The sequence below is a fragment of the Aphelocoma coerulescens genome, chromosome 5 (genome assembly GCF_041296385.1).
Source record: "Aphelocoma coerulescens isolate FSJ_1873_10779 chromosome 5, UR_Acoe_1.0, whole genome shotgun sequence".
Lineage (NCBI taxonomy): Eukaryota > Metazoa > Chordata > Aves > Passeriformes > Corvidae > Aphelocoma > Aphelocoma coerulescens.
In genome coordinates this window covers 23,161,024-23,186,583 of record NC_091019.1, presented here as the reverse complement: position 1 = coordinate 23,186,583, position 25,560 = coordinate 23,161,024, and the positions used below count along the sequence as shown (strand labels likewise).

The following is a 25,560-nucleotide window of genomic DNA, read 5'->3' as shown; positions in this document are numbered from 1 at the left end:
CTAATTCAAGTGTTCATTGTAGTTTTGTCACTTTCCCACCAGCTCCCTCAGCTTCAGGGGTTGCAAATGTCAACATGGGCTCCATCAAAACTGTTCTGAGCTAGGGCATCAGCCAGGTGAGTGGGTGGGCTAATTAACAGAGAGGCAAAAGCTGCAAGAAATGGTTTCATGGGGCTACATTGCAAACCAGGGAGAAGCAATCAACTACAGCTTTCCCAGTGGTACTCTTAGCATAGACAATACTTCAATATAGTCATAACTCTTTACAACTATTGTGTGGCTGTCCCAATATTTTATACACTGCCTTGTAAGAAGGAGTGTATCTTCCCAAGCCATCTTGTCTTCTCATTCAAGTGTTGTTTCTACATATATTTTGTTCAAATGTCTCTTGCAGGTCCTTCACACAATTTTTTTTGGTTTTTTGCTCCCCAGGGTGCGGGCAGGTTCTTCGGGCTTCTAGAGGTCAGATTTTGCTGGAGGGTTACCCACTGAATGCACGATGTGAATGGACTATCCATGTTCAAGCTGGATTTAACATTGAATTAAGGTGGGTCCTACTGACTTTCAGCCAGCACTGACTTCAGGTGGACATTGGGGCATGTGGATAACCAAGAGTCAATGAGGGTCAGCAGCTGTGAGCCCTGGGGCAGTGAAGGTATAACAACCACTTTGCGTTTGACACCACGCCTCTTTCCTATGGTCTGGCTTGTGATGGACAGGCACTGGACAAATCAGTGCTGTGCTTTCAATTCCCATTTAGGACAGCTGGATGCTAAGGAGAATTTCTAAGGCATTGGGTAAAATGTGTCTCTTTAGAGGTCTTTTCAAGACCTTGACAGCAGAGTACCCAATATTTTCTGAAGACTGTACCAGGATGAACTAGGAACATTTTAATATGATGTCTCATGCAAGGAGAGAGTTGCCCATGGGTCCTGCCTTGCATTTAGCCTACATTTTCCCTCTGTTATTTTTTTTTCACTCATTTCACCAGCCCTGTCTTCTATCAGCCTCAGTTATTCCTCTCACCATTCCTATGGCTGGAGGATGTGATTGGTTCTCCTGCAAGTCAGAATCACAGAATCATACAATTAACTAGGTTGGAAAACACCTTTGAGAACATCAAGTCCAACCTATGACCTAACACCACCTTACCAACTCAACCATGGCACTCAGTGCCACATCCAGTCTTTTTTTAAACACCTCCAGGGACAGTGACTCCATCACCTTCCTGAGCAGCCCATTCCAATGCCCCATCACTCTTTCTGTGATTATTTTTTTCCTAATATCTAGCCTAAACTTTCACTCACACAGCTTGTGTCCTATTGTCCTGTCATCGCTCTTCTGACCTGTGTATGCTTAAACCTGTCAACCCACCCCTAATGACTCAAACTCCCAGTTGCTGCCTAGTGCAAGAGAGCCTTTTGTTGGGGTAATTAATAATCTTTTCACATGTGTGCAGCAGGGTGCTCACACATGCAGCAGGAAGTATGGCAGGGGATATATTCGAAACACACTAGCTAATATAATAAAAAGAGTAGCTAAACCCTTCACATCAATATTTCACCGACTTTGGAGCCCAGGCAGAACTATGCTAGATACACAAACAGTTAAAATATGTTTAAACAGTATAAATATGTTCCTATATGTTTGAAGACAAACTAAATGAGAGGAAGAACAACAAATCCATTGAATAGAAGAGCCTGGGGTTTTTCCACACTAATGCGCTTTTTTCAGACCTGCAAATGCAAGCCTATTGTGTAGTTATGAGCAATTATTGCCTGGATAGCATTGTGTAGAAGGCACAGGAGCAATGCTGTGAGGAGGAGTTTTGTGTTCTCATGACATAAGTTTGCATCAGTCTCAGCATGCATAGGTTGTACTTGCCTTGTTTTTAAGAGATATTTTTGGTGAGGTGTATGATTTGCACAGCACAAGCTTAGGGAGGTGATTTTTTTTTGCATTTCTGAACAGGGCTTTGTCATTTGTGAGCTTTAAAAAGTGCTTCAGGAGCTACAGGTGTCACTCTGGCTTCACTGTTGTGGGGATGGGCGTGAGAGTGGAAATGGATCCTGTGCATGCACGTAACTGTTGAATGCACCCATCTCTAGGTAAAGTGTTAACAGCCAGATGGCATCAGACACAAGGTGCAAGAAAGGGACAAAATGTTTTAAAACAGGACACTATATCAAAGGGCAGAACTTGCTGTAGCTGCATTAAGGAAACTAATCTCTTTTCAAAGCAGTAGAATGGGGAGTGCTGTAAAATTAACAGATGTACTAACTCTTTAGAGAAATCAAACTTCCATTCTAAACCCTGAGGGCCACCCACACGCAGCCTAGGAGGATGTAAATGTCACATTAGATCTGTACAGTTCACGGTATGGTTCACAGTTCACTGTCCAACTTTGCTGTTGCAGAAGATGCAAAACTTTAACACAAGAGTGCCTTTCTCTTCCTCCCCATGTCCATCCTTTCTGCAATCAAACAAACATAATACTAGATATCACCTTGATGTGACATAATGTTACATTCCAACTGTGAAATTTCCAAGAGGGAAGCCTGAACTACCAAACTTCTGTTGTTAGCATCTAATTTATCTGAGCTGGGTAATGTTGGAGAAGCCTAAAGCCCTTTGCCTAGCCTGATGATGAGCCTAATGTCTGAATACCTAAAAATCTCAGTAGATGACACAGCACTCCTAGGAACTCTCCTGAATGTCCACAGTTAACCCTGCCACCCTGCAAGTCCTGCAGGAGGCATAGAGGAAACCTTCATGGCAAAGATGGAACAGGAGGTCCTCACAAGGTAACCTGTAGTGTGTTCTGAGTCAGCTGACATCTTCAAGGTGCACCACCTCAGAGCTGTCCATCGAGGTACTTCAGCAGTTAGATATTGTGGAAAGCATGTACATTTAACCTGAAACTTCACCTTTTGTCTGCTCCTACAGACAAGGGCAGGCTCACCTAAGCAAACCACCAGAGCCTGCCTCCTGGGTCTGCCATCCACATTTCCTTCACTGTATTTTCATACAAACGTGCTGATCCCCTCTGTGGGTGGTAACTGCTTAGAGCTGTAATGCACAGCCAACACTGTGCTGAATCAGCACAACTGCCAACAAAAGAACTCCTATTTTCATTCTCTCTGGGCACAAATCCTGTTTGCTGCCACCCTGGCTTGCAAGGGCAGGGATGGGGACAACATAATACAGACAGCCAACAAAGTGGTTGTCTTTGCTTACATAGGGCAGGAAGAGTAAAACTCCAGGGAGCACAGATAAATCTTCCTTTGCTTTAAGCTGTGCCATGCAGTCCTTTGGGGGTTGGCTTAGTAGAGCTGTTTTGATAAATAGTGTCCATGTTATGGTGGTAGTTTGTTTTATCTGCTTTTTTTGCCAGCCTGGGAGTTTTTTTGGGTTGTGATGTATAGGCTCCCTCAGCCTGAGCCATGTCAGGGATGTCATATCACAGTAGAAGTAGCTCACAATTTTCAATTCTATTCTTTAGTGCCTCAGCAGAGATGCAGTTTTAAATATATGCTTTGGCTAGAAGCTTTCCTCAGAGGGGCTGTCCAGTGTATGCACACTGCAGACACTGATGAAATCAAGACAATACTTTGCATTCCATTTTGTGTCTGATGACCTGTAGCACAAAATTAGCATGCTTAGTTTTATAATATCCAAGAGAATTATGATATAGTTACACTTCCACTGGTGAGGAAACTGAGATTCATTGCATTATGTGTACCTGTGGCTTAAGCAGCAATAGACCTCATGGTCTGTAAAGGGTCCTGTCAGCTGGGCTGTAGCCAGGAGGTTTTTAAAAGCTTTGGCAAGTTTCCTGACCTGCCAATTCTGAGTCTTAATCACGGGATCCCATGTCGTCAGTACAGTGTATCTGCTTCTATGCCAAGTTAAATAAAATGCAAGTCAGAATGCCTATGCCTTTCACATTTTCCACTCTGTTTTCTTCATTTTTTAAAATAGAGAAAGCAAACAATTAAAACCAATATTCTGTGTATGGTTCTTTCATTCTCTGTGCATATGTCTTGATATTCTTTGTTCAGGGACACACATCAAGACACAGTTTACCTTTACGTCTATAAATAATACTGCTCCCAATACATGGTGGGCATTCCAGAAATTTTTCTTCTATACTTGCACACATACTTAATTTTAATCAGAAATGTACCAGTTCAGAAAATCAGAAAATATTTATAGGATTGGGTCAGGATAAACTATAGCCTGATAAGTATGACGAAGATGAATGGGTTAATTTGTATTGCTCTGTAACTTCCATAAGGGTAGATCCCTGGGGTATGTTTCACCAGCGAAAGAATGTTTTGAAAATGTGGTGTATAACCTGTGAGGACATCTCTGACAAACCTGACAGAACTAGAATTCAACTCATGCATTTTATGCAAAGCTAAGTTGAATTATCTCTCTCTAATTCATATTTAAAGCAGATGTCATTTTTTTTTTTATTCTACATTCCATCAGATGATTTAAAAAATGAAGGGGTCTGCTCCACTGGTGTAGCTTCCTACAACTGCTCAGTTGTTTCTCTGTAGGTAGCGTAGTCCTGATGCTCAAAAACCAACCATGTGAACAGAACAAAGGTGACTGAGTGAAGAGGCTTCTTAAGTCAGCTTATGAGTTGTCAAAGAAAGGTAATTTCACATAACATGGGGGCCTCCTTAATAGGGGGGCCTGAGTCTCAAGATGAGAAGAGTAGGAAATAGATTCCAGAACTCTCTTCCCTTCAGACTGTGAGGTCCAGGAGCAGATCCAAAATTCTTCTCACCTCTTTGGTGTGAAAATGCAGTCTTTGCAAACCACTAGGCCCACACTGGAATAGGCAATGAGGGAGATACAGCCTAATCCTAGATACACGTCTGCAGTGTTAGGAGTCCTCAGGAAGATCAAGTACATAACGAGTTTCATTTATAAAATATCCTGCTGAACAATTAGCAGCATGGCCTCTCCCAGGCCCATTTCTTCTCCTTTTCCTGCTGTAGCAGAGCTGAGCCCAGCCCCCTGACCATTGCACATTCTCCAGAAGCACTTGGTGTTGTTCGCTCTGTTTCTCATTCATATTCTGGTGGGGTGCTTTGGCTCTGTGCCCACCTGAATTCCAATAGCAGCATATAGCATGGCTCTTAATGAACAAAAGCCTTGCACAGTGGCTGGATCGAAGCTAGGAAAGGACAGACATTGTGGGAAAAGGCTTTAAGTATTTCCCTTCTGCACTAATTCCTGTGCCTTATTTCTGCACTCAAAAGACAGGCAAGTGCCACCCATTGGGGATTTACTACCATTTTTCTTTCTAATGCAAAACGTGCTGTGGTATTTTGATTCTGTTTCTCTGGCTGTTTCTGCTTCTGTTGCATCCCCAGGCTTTCCTTGTATCCCTAATTGCCGACTTCTGAACATCACAATGTAAATAGCTTTTGAACCTTGTTATTTGATACCATAACTTTCAGGACTTAGAACTTTATTTAGGGCAAACAGAACAATCTTTAGCAAACAGCCACAATAGAAATATGCCCCCTGCAGTGCCTGGCCCTGGATGAAAGTTCTGACATTGTATTATGGTTAGGGACCTGATGCATTTGGACAGACTGTATGACTTCAATTTAGACTTCACTCTTCTGACACTTGAATGGTCTCATGGAGCAACTCTATAGAGTGGAGCCAGATTCCAGGGATCATGATGCAAAAATTGAGATGAGTAAGGGGTCTTCATGTGGTTAGGGAGTTGTTGATTCACTGAGGGGGTAGGCCCTAAATACCTAAATATCCAAAAAAGTAGTATTCAGGGTGCACAGGTAAGCAGTCTGACTGTTTGTCCTTGTTCCCCAAGATTTTCCATGCTGAGCCTGGAGTTTGACTATATGTGCCAGTATGACTATGTGGAGATCCGTGATGGGGACAATTTGGACAGTCGAATAATAAAGAAATTCTGTGGAAATGAGAGGCCGCCTCCTATCCGAAGCACTGGGTCTTCACTCCATGTCCTCTTCCAGTCTGATGGGTCCAAGAACTTTGACGGATTTCATGCTGTCTTTGAAGAAATTACAGGTAAAATAATATGAAAGTGGAACATGCCACTCATTCTCATTAATTCAATTTCACTAATCTCTTTCCCTGTTTTGCTTCATTAAAAACTTTCATGCTGTGTTGCCAGCAGCAACTTACATAAAGTCAGTGTGGGGAAGATTCAAAAGCTGTCAGATGGCATGTGAATGTGAGGCTCTTCTAAAGAAGACTAAATTCCTTCTACTTGTGTGAAGAACAAGCACATCAGCCAGCAGAGAAAAGCTGCTGTTTTGTGTGACTTTTCCGTTTGAATCGAAGAATTAAGAGCACAGAAGGAAGTAGAGGAAGGGGCATGTGTATCTGCAATGGCAGAATTGCTCAATGCTGTATGCAGGAGCAGAGCCACTGTCTCAAGTAGCAAAAGCCTTATGCAAAGTCTCATAGATAGCTCAGTGAAAATGCCCTGACAGAACTCTTGTGTTGGCTCATGTACCATTAGGAATTAAAAAAACTACCCAACAACCAAGACCAAAACAAACAAAAAAAAACCCCCCAAGTGTGTACATAGAACGGATTATTTTCTTAAAGAAAAAAAAAAAAATGAAGAGGCGTTTCCCCTTCTGTGATGATCTCAGTGTTATGAATGACAGAAGGAGGGCTCCAGAATTACTGGTTTTGTTACTACTCAGTGCTTGACTCCCCTACATTGCTTTCCATAGTCTCTTTCTGGCTACAAAATAGTACTGAGAGTGCAGCTGGCTCCTCGATACGATTTCGCCATCGTATTTGCGGCAGCCTCTGCACTCTTCCTGGATCTTCCTTGTTTAGCTGTGTAAGGAATTGTGGTCAAATCTATCTACAGTTCTCCTGGCACAGAAGGTTAATCAGACTGTGCTGCTTTGCCATAGCTAAACCCCGCAGGATCTATGACTCACCATAACTTGCCTTTTGTACACCCTGGTGACCCACATTTCATGAGGTCATCCAGGGTATATCTGGCTCAGGAAATTTAGATAGTTTATATAACCCTTATATAAATATACAAACCTGGAGTGCATCAGCTCTTAACAGTGATCCGAGGTGCAACTAGCAATCTGAAATGTTCATACTTCTGGATGCAGCACCTATGCCATTTCTCAGCCTGCCCTGTTCTTCAAATGCCACCTTTAGTATCTGTTGGCAGAAGCAGTTAGCTATTGATAGTTTGCCTGGGCTTACAGCAGGAGAGGTGATATAGAACAAATGAATGTGGCGTGGGCTATGTTGCATAAGGGCTGCCTACACTCAGGGAACTAACATTTTCCATATGGTGCAAGCTGAATTGGTTCTGTTTTCTCTGCCCAGCAGGGAACACTCGGTATTCGAATATTGTTGAGTACTTTATTTCCGCCCCATTTTGAATGGTAATTATTCTGAGGCTGTGAGGCTGCAAGTGTGGTAATCCACACAGAGCACATTGTAAAGGGCTTCTCAGAGTTTGTGAGGAGCTCTATTTGTGCACTTTATTAAGAGGCTGTTCTGGTCTAATGTGTAGTGCAGTGAAAGGCTTTTCAAACACTCCCAGTGTCTTTTTATGTGGAGCACTAACCTGGCCAGCAGGACCATTTAAGGGAAGAATACAGTGTGCATCGGGCAGCGTAGAATTGAAAGCGGGGACAGCACAGGATCGAAAGCTCTGGCAGCACATTGAAAACTGAAGCATTTGCCCTGAAATTTCCCTCTGTGCACAGCACTGTGGAAGAGCCAAGGTCCCCAGAACAGATTTCATGGGGCTTATTAAAGCAATTCCCTATGCTGCAGGTGAGAGCAGCAGCACCAGAGGTGCTTACAGGATGTGAACTAGGACATGATCTGGTGTCCCCAGCAGCTTTGTGGTGTAGTGGAAAGCACTGAAGAAACATGTCAAAAGTTAATTCCTTCCTTTTCTGCCTCCTCTTCCTATGCCTCTTCCTATGAGCTCTGTACTGGCTTAGAAGTCATAGTTTGCTGAAGCAGGGGCACTGACTGGACAGAGATCACTGGTTCAAATGCCAGAAAGGTCTTGATTGATACAAAATAAGCTGCAAAGCCTATATCCCCTTTAGGAAAGGTCACTCTGTGTGTAGTTATTAAAGGATGAAACCACACAACCTGCTGTGCTGCCTAGTCTGGCGGCAGGTGCTAGGTCCCATCCCATGCCAAGTGTGAAATGGGAACCAGTAATTGGCATGAGTGACTAGAAGTCACTCAACAGAATTCAGATGAGAAGCATGGGAGGCCAGATGGGGAGCTATCAGAGTCTCTTAAGGATTAGACATATGCTGGATCCAGTTAGATGGAAGCCTGTTACTCACTTTCAATAACGCCTTCCTTTCTGTACCCCCAAGCTAGCAATAAAACATAGTGGCTTTAAACTTTGTAGTATTGTCCCTTGTTGTTTGACTTAAGCCAGGAAATCAAGACTCCTTAAAACAGAAAAAATATTTAGTGGTTTTTAGTTTCAGACATTTTCAAGGAGTATCTGACACTTACCCTTCTTCACTAGACATGCTTACTTTTCCCGAATCATGAGACAAAACTGGGAAAAAGACAAAGTTTCACTAGCTTCAACCAGTGACTACAAAATGTCAGTCTGTAAGGAATCTTCTGCTTCTCCTTCCCTTTCTCAGTGATATTTTACATTAGTATAATTGCCATATATATTTTTTATTTTAACAAATTAATTACTGTATTTAGTCAGGCCTTAATCTTCAATGAGACGTGGAAGATATTCATTGCCTGGCCATGTATAAATTGCTCTTACATCACCACATGAAACCTGCAGAGAAATCCATATGTGGCATCTATATATATTTTTACCTCATGCCATCTGGATATAAGAAACTTCTCCGAGAGAAGCTGCTCTGAGGTCGGTCCATATGGTGGCAGTGACAGATCCTGGCACATGGGGGCTTTTCCTGAGGTGGGAGACACCCGAGCAGCTTGTGGGAGGTGCTGAGGAGATCTGCACATTGCCAGAAGGAGCACCCCTCTGTACGCCCATGCCTTTCAGTGCAGCCCCGGAGCAGCCAGGGGTGTGCGGCCGTTCACGGCACCTTGGGAGCGCAGGGAGGGCAAGGTCCTGCTGCAGCTGCAGAGCTGAGCCCAGGCAGAGGTCAGCACCCCCTGGGAGGGAGCGCAGCCATGGTGTCCCCTTGGCAGGAGCTATGTCCTCTGCATGCACCAGGAAGGAGGTGGCCACCCAGGCAAGGCTCCCACATAAACATGGAGCCATCCAGGTCTGGCTGCAGGGAGGGCCAGAGCCTGTCTCTTTTGACACAGTCATCGCTGGCATGTTCTCCCCACACTTCTCAAGCAGATGGATTGCAAGGCAAGGACTGGGGCAGCAAAGTCCTTCCCACCGTAAGAGAAGATCAGTGTTGTGACCTCCTGAGGAACCTGAACATCTGTAAGTCTATGGGACCTGATGACATGCATCCCAGAGTCCTGAGGGAATTTGCTGATGTAGTTTCCAAGTCCCTTTTCATGATATTTGAAAAGTCATGGCAGTTAGATGAAGTTCCTGGTGACTGGAAAAGAGATAAAAATGCACCCATTTTCAGAAAGGGATAGAAAGAAGGACCCCAGAAACTACTGACCTGTCAGCCTCACCTCTATGCCTGGGAAGTTCATGGAACAGATCCTCCTAAAAGCTGTGATAAGGCACATGGAGGACAGGGAGGTGACTTGGAACAGCCAGAACAGCTTCACCAGGGGCAAGTGCTACCTGACCAATTTAGTGGCTTTCTACAGTGGAGGGACTACATCAGTGCACAAGGGAAGGGCTACAGATGCCATCTCTGTGGACTTTCGTAAGGCCTTTGGGCATGGCCACAACATCCTTCTGGCTAAACTGGAGAGAGATGGATTTGATGGGTGAACTGTTCAGTGGATGAGCAATTGTTTGGATGGTTAGATCTAGAGGGTAGTGGTCAACAGCTCAATGCCCCAGTGGACATCAGTGACAAGTGGTGTCCCTCAGGAGGCCATATTGTGGTTTGGATTTTGTATGATAACACACTAATATTTTAGTGATTGTTAAGTAGTGCTTACTCTAAATCAAGGACTTTTCAGTTTCCCCTGCTTTGCTGGTGAGGAGTTGCACAAGAAGCTGGGAGGGAGCATGGCCAGGACAGCTGACCCAAACTGGCCAAAGGGATATTCCATACCACAGAATATCATGCTCAGCATATAAACTGGGGGGATTTGTTTGGGAGCACGGTTTGCTGCTTGGGGAGGGGCTGGGCTTCAGTCAGTGGCGGGGTGAACAACTGTGTTCTGGATAGTTTTTTCTCTCCAGTGTTATTTCTCTCTCACTCTACCCCTTTCAATGTAATTATTATTCCTATTATTATTATCACCATCATCATCATATTTTATTTCAATTATTAAACTATTAATGTCTCAACTGATGAGGTTTATTCTTTCTTTCTCAATTCTCCTCCCCACCAGAGGTGGTGGGTGGGTGTGTGGCTGCGTGGTACTTATCTGCGAGCTGGGGTTAAACCACAACAGACCTATTCACTCATCTCCCCTTAGAACAGGCACCAAAAAACGTGTTATTACACAATGGAATTTGCTGATATTTAATGCACAGTTACACATTCTGATGTTAAGTTATGCTAGTGTGTACAGTTTGATGTGTATCACTGTTAGATTATTGTATGCAAGAGTTTCCCAGGGAAAAAACAACTCCCAAAATCTAAAACAACAAGATCTGAGACACAAAAAAAACCTCAAAACCCATGGATCCCAGAACTTATCCCTAAACTCTGGGTTGAATGGCAGGAAAACTGTAGGTTGCTATTAAAATTCTTTAATTTAGGCTAAGCTTTAAACATTAATTGAACTTGATGTAAATTATTTTCCTTCCATAAATCTTTCTCACCACTTGACTGCAGTTAAAGGGAAATGGTAAAAGTAATGTATACTGGGAAAATAATTGCTTATCCCTACTAGATCCCTTCTCTAGTTAAGTAAGAGAAGAAGAATTTTTGACGTGCATCAGGCCCTTTACTGTGTCTTCCTAACTTCTAACCAAAGGTAATTTACCCCAAGATACAACTACCATGAGGAAAAACAGAGTTCCCCATCCTACAAGAGAACATGAACATTCTTGCTTTTCTTTTACAGCTTGTTCTTCATCTCCATGTCTTCATGATGGGACGTGCATTCTAGACAAAAGCAGTACCTACAAGTGTGCCTGTCTGGCTGGCTATACAGGGAATCGCTGTGAAAACTGTGAGTACAGGCTCTGTGTACATGACCAGCCTCCAGGGTTGTCACTAATGTGTTAATTGTTAGGAGTGCCATTGGTGTGTAGGTTTGGTCAGTCACAGAGCCAGAGAAGGCACTGAGCTTCTTGTGGCATTTTTAAAGACAGTTTTCTTGCAGTTCATGAAGATTTCCACTGAATCATTCTGGAGCTTTATGTCAATGTGTAAAAAGGTAAAACAGACTTGGAGCTGGGAAGCTGCACACAAGAAATCTTTGTAATGGATTAGCATTATCAGACAGAGGTATCCCTGCCTGCTGCTTTCCACTATGTGGATCAGCTGTTCTCTACTAAAAACACATACCCCAGCTGAGCCCTGTGCTTAATGCTCTAGACTGAGTCAGACATAGGAAATTCATCTTCCCTCATAACCATCTGAAAAGTAGAATTTTGGCACCATGAATGAGAGAGACTTGAGATCAAAACTAATGAAAAAGGGTAGATTCTGTCCATATCTGTGTTGGTAGTCCTCACTGTACCTATAGTCATACACCTGGTTTTGTCCTGACAAGTGATTTGTAAAATAACTGGATTCAAATCAATTGTCTGTTCCAGTGATTTACTTCTTCATGCATGAAAAAATCTTCACCTAACAGGGCTCAAAAGAGCACGAGGAAGTAAGAATTTTGTAATATATGTCATGGTAAAGGCTATACCATCTATACTAGTTGAAAGGAGCCTTCTGAAATATTTAAAGTCACTGAGCTAGAGCTGACCATGGAGGATTTCAGTGGCAGTAGTGAAATCCACTTGGGATCATATTTGGCCCAAGACAGAAAGCATGGCTTACTGTATCCTGCTGTGGCATTCCTCTGCCCATAAAACACACAATGCCTTGCCTACTAGCAGAGTTTTCAGTTCTGCATCAGAGGAACTGATACACCAAACCTCACTTCAAAATCTTTCCCCCACATATGCCAGTGTTAGGAGTAGATTTATCTCCTGGAATTTCTTTTATTTCATCAGGGGAGTTAAATCATAGTGGCGTAATACCTCCTTTGATGAATCATTTTGAGGTAAAAGACCTTTCCGTTTCCAGAAGTAGCTCAGAAATGAGGAGAAATCATTTTGTATTTTCTGTAAATCTGAAAAAATTTTGTTTCTGAACAGCATGCCACCTTCTGCCAGTTCGCACAGATTCCTGGTATATTTTCTGTAGGGAAGAGGTTGCTAAAAATTGAAGGTTCCTAACCTCAGGACTAAGAGTGTCTGTCTCTTCTGCTGACAGCCTCTTTCCTGGGAGTAGTCGTTTAGCAGGTCATTTAGGGACTGGAACCTCCTGAGCTCTTTGCAACTGCTCAGCAAGATTAGTTCTGCTACTTTAGAACAGAGTTTAAAAAAAAGGAAAGATTCCTGTCTGATTCAGAACCAACTGAAATTTCAAGTAATTACATTTCCAGCAAACCTCAGCCCTAGTTTTGGCAGGCTCTACAGTACCGGCATGGCGAGGAATGAAGCTCATATTCTTTTACTGACTTTCTTTTGTAATTCCAGTGTAGAAACTTCACACAGCAAACAACAGGGGAGATAGTTGAAAAACAATAGGATGAGACTTCCATCATTGTAAGCAATGAAAGGTACAGGTAGTAACAGGATGAAATAGAGGAGACACTTAAACATATATACAGTGAGATTTTTAACTTGATGGGAATACTGTAGTTTGATTTGTGAAAGAATGATTTCAGTAGACAAAATTCTGTTACTTTATGATGTTTGTGGCTATATGTTTGCCTTTTGCTTATGCTAGGCATAATATTGTTTTCCAGCACCTATATTGCTGCCTTCTATGTGAATAGCAAACCTCACAGCTGGAAAACATCATGGCAAATATTTTTTCTCTCTGGCTTCAAGTAATTTTTTTTTTCTTAAGATATTTCCTTCAGTTTTGCCAAAATGCATCCTAAGTATTTTCCAATGTATGGGGAGAAAAGTCAGAAAATTAAAGTTTGGTTTGCTTTTTTAAGAAGAAAAGGAAGAACTGGGAAAAATATCTACAGCTATAATCCTTTGAAAACTAGTTGTAGTTTCCTGACCAGCCTTTTAGTTTAAATGTTAGAGAGATTGTGTCTTCCTCAGAATCTTTCTTTCTGTTAGGTCTTTCAGCAAAAGTGCTGTCTTGTGAGGTGGAGCCAAGGGAAATAAATTTATTTCTGCAGAAAACTGTCATAAAATAATCACTTTTGGAATACGGAATATTACTTTGGACACTATAAGAGTGACTTTTTTTCAGTCTGGTTTTTTTGGAGTAAGTAATGTGCAATCCCATTAAAGTTAATGGATGAAAAATAGGTATAAGAGAGAAGAAAATTAGAGCCCCTTAATGTTAAGTGCATGTAGAAGCTCTGAGGTGGTGCAACAGAAGGTACCCAGAGAGATATGAGGGTTTTAAAGAAATCCAAGGGACATAGTTCAGATGAAGGGAGACTGTGAGATTATCTCATTGAGGAATAAGTTAAGGCCAAATTCAATAAATTTAGCAATGGGTGTTTCATGATAGAATCAGACAATTTTTAAGTCCCTTACTAGCCCAATGCAGCTCTGTCTTTTTGTCTGTTACCAAGTTTAATTTTAAAGATGTGGGAATCACTATTGGAATTATGGAAATCACTTTAATGAGATAAACCACAGGGAACCTATTGTTTCCTCCATTAAATTAAATTCCATCTATTTAGCAGGATGATCAGCATTGGTCAAGCTGCTTTCCTGGGGTCATATTTAACCCTAATTGCTCTGTCACTTACAATTTGCAGTATTAATAAAATAATTCAAGGTACAGGTTACTTACAACAAGCAGTCTCTTTTTATCTTCTACTATAGCAGCCAGGAAATTAACATTTTGTTTACAATTTGAAGGGCTAATATAGTGATTTAAAGGCTTCAACAGCATGGAGTGAAATGTAGACATGTATCTTTCTGACAGCTGCTAATATATTTCAGTGAGTCCTGTTTCAGAGCAAGAAATATTTTATATAAATATGTCTGATTTCACTCCAGAGACTGTTAAAAATAATTTATGAAATTGTAAAACAAATGCTAACCTTCTATCTTCTGACCCCAAACACAATAAAGACAAATCCTAAGCATAGCAAAAAATACATTCTTACAGATCAGCATGCTTTGTTATCACGATACAGTAGGTAGAGAAAACAAATTCCTGTTTTAAATACTTGGGCTTCTTTCTGATCTTAAAGTGAATTTGCAGTGTGCCTACATAGCCCTCCCAGTGACCCCTTAACCATGTTGACATGATTGAGATCCAACTCAGGCTTTTCTCTTTGACCTTTGTGGATTTTAATGCTGTCAGAGGCATTAGGAACCCACAAAATCAGATAATCTTGTTCTCCTAGCCTGCAAGTACACTGAGACAGACCAGCAACTTCATCCAAAGATGCAGGGCAATAGTAGCAAGCTGACTAGTGCACAGCCTGGATGCTGAAAGCCATCTACTCTGTTGTCAGACTGTCCATGACTCTGTACAGCATGACAACTACTTGTTCAACTCAAACTAAGAGAAGTCTTTTCCAAAGTCACCCTGTTGAGTTTGCCTGCTGAGGATGCAGATGTAGAAATGGTATTACTGGTACCCCATAGCAAATGCTCTTGCCCTCTGCTTGTCCTCCTCCTAGGACGGGCTGTTCTGACTCAAGAGTCCTCCCAGGGCTTGCTGGCCCCAAAGCAAGAGACCTTGACCTCATCCTGCCCAGAAATTTCCTGTTACCTTTATTTCAAACAAAGCCAGGCGAACTGGAGTTCCTACGCAAATAAGAAGAGCGTCGCTGAATGGGGAATTCAGGGCTGAGATCTGATTTCCATTTTTATTCTGTTTCTCGCTCCTGTCTGCCAAGTAGAAGAGGTTTGTTCTGCATCCTAATGAAGAGTCTAATCCAACTGACAAAACTATATAAACTAACTCCTTGCTGTAGCCTTTGATGTTGCTAGGGCTGGCCTTACTGTGTGCCAACAGGCCTCTGAATATAGCTTTCAGGCCTTTCCTCAGTGCTGATATAATCCACTTCCATCTTTTTTGGCCCCATGCATCTGTGACTTGGGCTGGTTCTTAGGGAGGCGTTCATCTTATCAGAGTGACTGATAGCTAAGATAGGGAGGAAGCATTAACATCCCACCAACCACACCCCACCCCCTGTTCTGCTGGGGGAGAAAGGAGCCCAGCTGTCAGTGCTTGGCATAAGCTAGACAAGAGTTTGAAACCCAGCAGAGCTTAGGATGAGACACTGGGGAAAGGTTCTGGGCATTAAACCTAGTTTTCTTACCTAACCATGGACATGTAACACAGAGTCTTTTAATAGAACACTTGGGGTTTTTTTAAAAATTTTGTCAGAACGATTCTCAGTAATAGATTTCAAGGAGTGCCATAATCACTGCATAAGTGTTTAATTATCAGTTAAATATCAGTGTATAATCACTGGTATGTACTGAGCCACCATTTGCAGCTCACGTTACCCTACACTGCATGATTACAATGGAGAACTTCAGGTATTACAAAATAAATGCCCCTGACTCCTTTCTTGCCACGTTGTCCTGGAAATCAGTCCTGTTCCAGTTAGGGAAAGTGTTCCAAATAGAAATATGACTCTTAATTTGCCTGCTTCTGGGGCTGCCATTGGGAAGGTTTGGGTTTGTTTTTTTGTTGTTGTTGTTTTTTTGGTTTTTTTTTTTGTTTGTTTTTGTTTTTGTTTTTTGTTTTTTTTGGGGTTTTTTTTTGATTGTTTGTTGGGCTTTGCCTGGTTTTTCCAGTGGAAAAACATTTGTAACAGCTTTTTTTAAAGGGACAGAGTCCTTCCTCACTTGTGTCAAGGTCATTTTTTTTTGGTGGCTATGTCAAAGAGATGACATTAATGCCACTCCTTCTTCACCTCATTTCCACTGTCCTTCCTATAGGCATATGTGTATGGGATGGGAAATAAAAACCCTGCTCCTGCTGTTGAAGGACATAAATACCTGGAGCTGCTAAGGAGTAAAGGCTAGTGGCCTTCATCACTGTTACAATCCAAGGGTTCACCTGCCTTGAGACCCACACAAAAACCTTTCACTTAATGTGGCAGTTCTCGAGTTTTGAAGATCCATTAGGGGCTACAAGCTTAACACAGCACCAGCCTTTAGCTTGTCATGCAGCAGCTCTGTAGTGTGCCCACACGAGGTGGCTGTTCTCCAGAACCTTCTTGGAACTGCCTCTGAGAGGGAACATAATATGGAGAGGTTTTTAATAAGTCACTTCAGAGTTCAGTTCTGGTGCATAATGCCCTCCTTTGTTTTACTGAGCTGATCAGAAGAACATTTTGATGCTGCCTAGATGTTTGCTAGGATGTTATCCTTGCTTCCCCATCCTGCTTCACAGCATACTCACTGCCCCACAGCGTACTCCTTTCCAGGAGAATCGTGTTTACAAGGCAATCTGTATTGGTTAGTGCCTAGTGCAGGAATTTGAAGGGCTTCGGTTGAGATGGAGGTAGAGATTTCTGCTCCCAGTTTGCAGTTCAGTATATTTCCTGGAGATTTCTCCCTTGGTTAGAAGGATGTTGGAACTGTTCACACAGAAACTGCCAAACCACCAAACATTATGTCTGGTGCTTTAAGATAACCTAACATCCATTTCGGGTTGTCTTAATTCACTGAGCAATAAACTAAAGCTGTGCAGCCCCTGTTACACAAACAACCAAGACACCTCATAGGAGGACAGAAACACCTAAGAGAAAAATTATGTTGATGCCTGAGGATGGATGTTGCCACAAACATCTGAATCAGCCACTAAACTACAGCTGCTTGTAAATCAACTTGCAGAAAACTGCTCCCTAGGACTGGTCTTTCCCTTGGTTCCATCAGTAAGACTGTTGGATTGGGTAAGTCATGCACTCTGGGAGGAAGGTGCTCATACCATTTAACAGTGTGTGATCTCATAGTAATTGTATAGTGTTTTGAAACTCCAGTGCGTAAGCATCACTGACAGCAAGACTGAAAGAGACAGAACATCTGCTTTACTGTCAGCCCCTCTTGTCCCTCTGTTATTTCCTCAGTGTCAATTAACTAGACAATTTTTTTAGTTTTTCAAAAAGTATAACATATCTGGTAAAACCCCATGCTATTCTGCCCAGAGCATAGCTCCAGGCATTGCTATCATCTAAATAAACCAGAAATTGTCTCTTTGTTGATGTAATCCATCCAAGGATAGGCCTGCCATGGGAAAAGAAGTGTACTTCCTAACTCCATTAAGTATATTCATAGGGAATCTCTACTTGCCCACCCCAAAACAATATTGAACTTTTTCCTCAGTCTGCTAAGACATCTTAGAGATAAAACTCTCCATAGGATTCTCCCTGGTATGACTTGCCATGTGGAAAGATGAATCAGTATCAGGAGGACAGGTTGGGCCAAGCTACATCCCAGGTATTTTTGCCACACTGGATGGAACAAAGATACTTTTGCCTGTCATTTCACCACTGCATCACTTAGGAGGCTGAGTGTCTCTGACAAGCCTCCTCTAAAGCATGGCATGGAACAGCTTTTCAGCACAGAATAACCACATACAGGCCAAAAACCAGTCTGCATCACTGGCACACTTCAAGCTCAGCCCCACCTTTTGCTAAGGTCACAGAGTATGGGGGGCTGGCATGCAATTGTTAAGTTGCTGATGGAGATGCTTTCTGCCTCCAAGCTGAGCATGAGGAGATGTAGCTTTTGGGTTTTTTGGAGCTAGAAGAACTGAGAGAAGGGCCCAGAGTAGATTTTAGATTTAGGATCTCTGTCTGTATCAACCATTCATCATTGTTGGCCAGCTAGCCTCCCTCACCTGCTTCGCCACCCTCCTAATCCTCTTCCCCATTACTGGAGCCCTAGAAAAACATAATAGTCAATTTCTAAAAATACTCCAATAGTTTAGAAAAAAGCATTGGTCTTCTGAACCAGTGAGTGAAGACTACACCTCTTCTTAGAATTCCACAAATCACGTCAGGAAAAAAGGACTTAAACCTCTATCTCCAAATCCCAAAGGTGGTATTTTACATTAAACTGTTCTCTGATTTCTAGCCTTAAACTGCCTGAATGACCATGTCAGATAACCTTAAGTTCCAAAACAACAAATAAAGCTAGTAACAGACCCGACCAAAACCATCCCTACACCACTGAAATCTGATTGAACAGAAAACATATCCCGCTATCAACAGCAGCCACCCCAAACTTTCAGCATTCAGTAAACTCCCCCAGTAACTACCTCCAAGAACTAAAACAAGACCAATACCATAACAACCAATCCCCCCAGGTCTCTGGAAAAGGACAAAGACAAAAAGACAAAGAATAAACATAATCCACTGACATTCCACCCAAATAAACCATAAACAGCACCAATGACACAAAGGAGACCCCCAAACTCAGCAACCACCTACACCCTGCGGTAGATGCCAACACCAAACCTACCTCTCCATAATACAGTGATGGATTAGATGCAACTGCTAACCCTCCCAAAACAAAGCACAACCCTAAGAAAAGTACAAAATAGGTCAGAATTGTTCCTGCTTGGCCTTTCTCCAGTGTCTATGGCCTGAAAACATGTTGTTGTAAGCTTCAATTGCAGGAACCCTCCCAAAATACTGCTTTTTTTTTTTCCTCCCCCTCCTACCCCTCTGTTCAGTCCTCTCTGAAGACTGCTGATACACTGCTTGTACTTCTGGGGTGCAAGCATACAGACTGCAGCTCTTGCAGTGCTTTGGGATAACCTTAAAATTGCTTTGAAAGTTCGCTGAAATAATCAGCATTCTTCAGCGCTGACTGTTTTGTTCTTTCCCTTCCTCCTCCCCCCAAGTTCATTAAAAAGCTTTGTTCCTCCTTGAGGATTTTACACTCATACATCTCTGAGGCAGCTACCTTACACACTTCCCTTCATGGGAATCATTTCATTGTCTTCCATGCTGTTTGCTGGTGATGCAAAACACTGCCAAGGCAGAATGGCCCCAAGAGGCAGGAATGACGACAAAATTGACCAGGCAGAATCCCACTTGGTCTTTCTTATGACTCCCACTCTCCACTTTGGTTTCTTCAACAGCTCAGAAACTCCATTTCACAGCCAATCAAATTGCCCTGATACTTCCTTTGTACTGTTCTGCTTTTAAGTTCCCATCATTTTCTTTTCCCTATACTCTCATCTCAACACTTGGTAATTTCCATCTCTTTTTCTAAAATGGGCAATGCCAGATCTTCCTTCCCATACGAAATTCAGCTCAGACCCCTGCAAAAGGCTGAATGAAGTATTCTGTCAGCTATGTTAGGGTGAATCTATATCATTAAATATTGTTCTCTTGTTTCAGTTAATGCACATTCAGAAACATTTTTTCACAGCAATATGCATTTGTTTAAAGTGCTTTTTTTATCCAGTATTGCCTGGGCTTGTCCTGTTTATCTGGAAAGATGACATCTCCACAGTGAAACACCTCAGGATTATTTACTCTCTCATTTGTAATTTGATGTAATAATGAGCATATCCACTTTTTTCTTGCCCTACAATCTTCCCCCTGAGCAGACAGTCCTCTCCCCTCGAGCGTGATACTGTGATGTTTTCCAAGGGACATGTTAGGGAACTTATGATAAATATTATTTCTTGCTACTGATAGAGAAAATGAATGTTGAGGATTGTTAGGATTTCATCCACTCCAGTATCCCATGCACAAACAGGTTCAGTTGTATAATTAAATAGGCCATCCAAGTACCGGAAAGGTTGTATCCAGAGACACAGCTTTCTAAGGGCTAGGAACAATGCTGATAAAGATCAAGTGGCTAATTGTAAGCAACAGCCTCCAAATTGCCTCCGGATGAATAAATCACAGTGAGTGATCCAAGCATATTTTCTCATGGATACGGTCTCATTCACAGAGGCAGGGAGCTAGAAAACATCAGGGGTGACTTCCAATTGGCTGGAAGGGAATGAAAAGATTTGGTTTTCAGTAGGGGTTACGTCATAATTTTGTGTAATTATTCCTAGCTGGTGGAACTACTGCAAAAGCAAAGAGGCCCAGAGAGCAGGACTGGAAACCTACTCTCTGGTTCTTGGAGCTGGTTGATCAGCTGCTCTTGTTATGATTTCCTTTGACATTTCCAGGATTAATGTGAGGACTGGCAAAAGGCAACGAGAGGAGATTTGAACTTCCAGGACTTTCATGGGGGACAGATTAAGGCCAAAGACCTTTGTAATGAATAGTCTGCCCCAGCACTTCTGGTTGAGCTGTGGCTGAAGCTGGGCATGGAGCTGGGAGGATGTGTCCTGGGATATCACAAGAGGCATGAAGGAGGGTAGAGTGTTTCCTCTCTTTTGGAACACAAGTGACAGAGATAGTTTATCAAAAGTCCTTCCTTGACAACAACCTAAATGGAAGCTCCTGCAATGCATGGGCACACTTTCAGGGAATAATTGTTACTCCTTCAGGACTTGTATTTGATACTGAAGGCCAAGTTCCTGAGGGACATTTGCTCTTTTAGCTATTGCGATCACCATGACATGAGCACTTTTGTGGCGCTTAGCCTTGGCTAAGTGCCTGTGATAACACAGAGGTTTGAGGTACCTCTGAGGCCCCTGCCTAGAGCCTCACCCACTCATTGCTGAGTGTGTGGTGACAGGCATGACCAAGTAGAGCAGAGCTCCTTTGATATGTGCCTGTAGCTGTTCAGAAAACACTGCCCTCACTGTGAACACCTTTTTTATCACAGTAGTTTCCATGCTCTTTCCTGTACAGGATCTACTGTAGTGTTTCCAAGCATTTATTCTCTGCTATGAGAGTCTTGCTTTAAAAATAATTAATTTTCAATCCAAACCTGAGCACTCTAGGCTTTCCTCATTCACCCTCTTCTAATTTCTTGTTCTAAAAGTTGCAGTCACATTCTTTTTTCATCTGAAGTGCAGAGCCTGTCAGGTCCAAAAAGTAAAAGTTCTGAGAGGAATCAAAGAAGACAAGCGAGCATTCTAGTCATCACCAGCCCCCTCAGACACAGCCCGTGTAAACACACACCACCCCCACAAAGCATTTTCTTCAGAGTCCTGACCGAGACCACCTGTCCTCCAAAGCTGTTCAGCTCCCAGCAGTCTGTTCCTGCTGTGGGGAAGAATGAAGATCACATTGCAAAGCTAATGCCATCGAGCCTCTCTGGCTCTCATTCACATGCAGCTCTTGCCAGAATCTGGAGCAGAACAGCTGGGCTCCTTAGTGTGGCTTCTTAGTCATCAGTGCTCTCCAGTGTAGGAGAGGTGGGATGTTCAGAGAGGTGGTGGAAGAATGTTAGTTTCCTTATGCTGGATCTTGCAGTGTTTGCTCCATTTATTCAGGAGATGTTGAGCTGAGAGTTGTTCTTGAGAAGAGCATCAGAAGATGCCAGGCTCTTTCCTGAGTGTAAGCACCACCACTGTGAGTTGAGCTCCTTGTAGGAACAAAGCCTTTGCTGAAAGAATTGTAGACTCAGGGAGAGTGTCAGCAGTGTCACAGAGAGGACATTCCCATCACAGTTTACACAGCTTGCTCTACGAGGCACTACAGGGCCTCACGAAGCCAGTGTTGCTATCAGCAGACTTCTGATGTGCCCATGATCCCAGTGTGCAGAGAACCTTGAAGGCAGAAAGGAGTCAGACAAGAACACCGGGACTCCTAAAGAATCATTCCAGAGTCAGGGTTCCTGCCTTATAGTGTGTGTGACCTAATACATAAAGGTCTCTCAGGCCTGAGCAGAGAAGAGTGCAGAGCCACGCTGCCTCAGGATGGCAGGATGGCCTGACACCTCCCAGTGCAGACTATTTTATCAAATCCTTTGCCAAACTCATATGCTAGTTTGAAAGCCCTGTGCACTGCTTATGGGAAGCAATAGAAAAGCAGGTTTGAGCACTCTGAACCACGGCCTCCAGGAATCCCTTACCTCATTCTCTTAGAGGATACAGCCATTCTAAAAATATTTTGACAGCCAATATCGTTATGCTTTTGGCTAAAGTTAGTCTCTGTGGGCTTATGTGATAGGCATTAACCATCTCTGGCTGCTATGCCAAGCTGCAAAAGGAGGATGTCTCAGGAGAACCATCTGAGCCCTCCCCCATGGCAGTTCTCTGCCAGCAAACCCTCTGAGAACCTGGGGCATCCTCACCTTGTGGATGTATGCTGGGCAGAGAAGGGATAAGCATAGGAATAAATGGTATCAGAGATTTACATGGACCAACAGAGCTCATGGGCCAAGATTAGGAAATAAACTGAGTGAAGACTCCAGATTCTGTAAGTCTGAATTCAGAAGAGCTCTTTACACATGGGGCTTTGCAAAGGGAATCACAATACCCAGCAGTAGCTGCTAAGTGGCTTGTGGCTGGGTCCCTCCTTAACTCTTGTGCTTGGTGTTCAGACACACTGAACTATCTGCTCCCATATGGCTCCATTGCCTTTGGACAAAACCCTGCTGCTGAGAATAATATGTAGATTACAAAATGGTATAATTATTTACTGCTGATTTCTGCACAAAGTCAGGTCAGTTTAAATGTAAATGTAGTAAGAATATCAGGAGAAGACAGGACTGTTCCTAGCTCTGCCAGTCACTCACTGTTTGCCTTCAGGTTAATGACTTGGTAACTCCCTGCTGTAGCATCCCCAGCAGTAAAATGCAGATATTCTAATGTTATAAACAATTTTGGAAAAACAGAGATAACTGTTATGTAATGATACTCAGATAATCAGGCTTGCCTTCCAAACAAAACTTAAACCAAGGAAAAGAATTTGATCAAATTAGACTTAGTCAAAACGTCAGCCATGATGGGATTTATCACTATTGACTTCAGCAGGCTAGGCTGTAGGCAGCCTTTGCAAATATCAGTGAGCTGTATGAAGTTCATGTAGGTGGAGCTGGCTGGGAGTTTTCTGTTAGAATGGTTTCATAGCAGTAAATTTCAAAGAAATTTGTATTTTCTGCTGGATTTTTCCTTTAATTTTTGTTTTCTTAATCATAGAGAGGAAAAGAAAGTCACTTTCATATACTCTGCATGTTGTGCTCCCTCCAGCAACAGGATCTTGGAGCCATGTTTCTCAGGCTTCTAGGTTCTCTGGCTCCAGAGCACTTGTTGGCCACTGCGGTGAAACCATGAAACCCCAAAGCTCTGATCCAAAATCCTGATGCTCAGAATCCCTGTGCAGGCGTTTTTCTGGCTCACAGGTTGCTGTGACTTTTAGCAGCATGCAGAGTAATGACAGCGTTCACTGGGGAAGAGAATGTAATTTAGGCTTCCTCCAGACAAAATGTCCTCTTTTTGAGGATAGTTATTTAAATTTCTTCAGTTTCAGTCTATCAGGCTTTCTCTGACAGTCATTAGACTGGTTTAGGTAGCATGGTGGCCCCAGGGGTTCCAATGTAAGTCCATAATTCTCTCTTTTTCTGCAGCAAGATGCTAGGATTCATAACAGCAGAAGCTGCTCTATTCCCCAGCTGGTTACCCAGTGCAGTTTCTGTGACCATTTTCAGTGTTTGGCCTCCACTGAGCACACCAGCACACCTTATGCAAAAGCAACATTACAAGCACTTAGAAAAGCTCTGTGGCCCCTAACACAAGAAGGATGTGGACCTCTTGGAACAAGTCCAGAGGAGGGCCAGGAAGATGATCAGAGAGCTGGAGCATCTCTCCTATGAGAACAGGCTGAGAGAGCTGGGGTTGTTCAGCCTGGAGAAGAGAAGGCTCTGGGAAGAACTTAGAGCAGCTTTCCAGTACCTGAAGGTGGCTACAAGAGATCTAGAAGAGAGACTTTTCACAGGGGCAGATAGTGATAGGACAAAGGAGAATGGCTTTAAGCAGAATGAAGGTAGATTTAGGTTAGATATCAAGAAGGAATTCTTTACTATGAGGGTGGTGAGGCACTGGAACAGATTGACCAGAGAAGCTGTGGATGCCCCATCTTTGGAAGTCTTCAAGGCCAGACTGGATGTGGTTCTGAGCAGCCTGGCCTATTGGAAGGTTCCCTGCCCATGCCAGGGAGGTTGGAACTAGGTGATCTTTAAGATCCTTTTCAACCCAAACCACACTGTGATTCTATAAAAAAATGTTCAGAGCTATACTACATAGGCAAAATGAGCTATATACATTAGCACGGGTCAGCCTGAAAGCCAAACTCTGATTTGGGAATATGCAACAAGATAAATTTCTTTAGCAGTAGCAATATTAAAAAATGTTGTAAGTAAATTAAGAACAAAATTCCATGCAAGCTCTTGCACCTAATTTCAGGCAGGGACAAAAAGGGAAATACAAACCCCTTATTGGTACCAGCAATGAGAAATGAGATTTATTTCAGGCATGCAATATATTATTGAAAGGTTGTGCAGAATTTAGACATAATAAATTATATGTAGGAGGGGGTATATATTATTTAACAAAGTGGGTGAGAGGAAGGCAGCAGAAAAAAATAGTGTTCATTTAATGAAGAGACTCTGGGACAAAAGCAAATGATAATTCCATCAGGCAAGATTTGAAGGATACTGGAGAGAGAAAAGTGTAGCTCAAGAGATCATCTAATTTATCTCACTGGTGATAAAATGAGCCCGAAGACTATTTCTAAATGGCAGATAATTCTGATCTGAGTAATGTCTCTTACATATAATTTAAAAGGGAAAGGAATTGTACTGTTACTTTTAATAATAGAATATTTTACTTAAAAATTCAGGAACTTACTGTTCCTCTAGTCAAGTTTTGCTCAGATTTAGTGAAGTTATCTGTGAAATGTGAAGCTAATTTAATGTTTCATATGGGACAGAAATTGTTTTCCTTCTCCCAAGACACCACAGTAAGAGGCAAAAAGTATAATAATTTTTATCAGGAATGTGTGAGTTTGTGATACAAACACTTGAGGCAGCTCTGGTTTTTATTATCTAACAGCTGGGCTGTCACAACTGAGCATTTCTGCCAGAGGAGCCTGTAACCACCCTATCATATACATTCCTACTTTGCTCTCTTATGAGCTGTACAGAGCTGTATCAAGCCAAAATTCACCTCCAACCCTAAAGTGGCAAGGGTTACCTACATGCCTGTATAGATTAACTGTGGAACTTCCCAGGAACAGCACTGTGTAGCAAAATATAGAAAAAATTAAAACAAACTAATAAAAATCTCTCCACTCATGATGTGTTTTCTGGTGTTGCCCTGTTCCCTACAAAGTCTGTTCTATTTTTTTTAGCTGGAGTTTCAGTTTTCAAATGATGAGACTCATATAATTTCTACTTACATCCTA

At 42.4% G+C, this 25,560-nt stretch overlaps 1 protein-coding gene across 2 annotated transcripts in view; it reads left to right on the top strand.

The window, feature by feature from the left end:
• The window catches only part of PAMR1 (peptidase domain containing associated with muscle regeneration 1), a 55,983-nt gene that overhangs the window by 15,148 nt on the left and 15,275 nt on the right, over positions 1 to 25,560 (top strand). For both annotated transcript variants that reach the window (XM_069015943.1, XM_069015941.1), the window contains exons 4-6: positions 433 to 547; positions 5,858 to 6,075; positions 11,185 to 11,292. In XM_069015943.1, the coding sequence (XP_068872044.1) occupies positions 433 to 547; positions 5,858 to 6,075; positions 11,185 to 11,292 (441 nt within the window). The remainder of the gene's footprint in view (positions 1 to 432; positions 548 to 5,857; positions 6,076 to 11,184; positions 11,293 to 25,560) is intronic.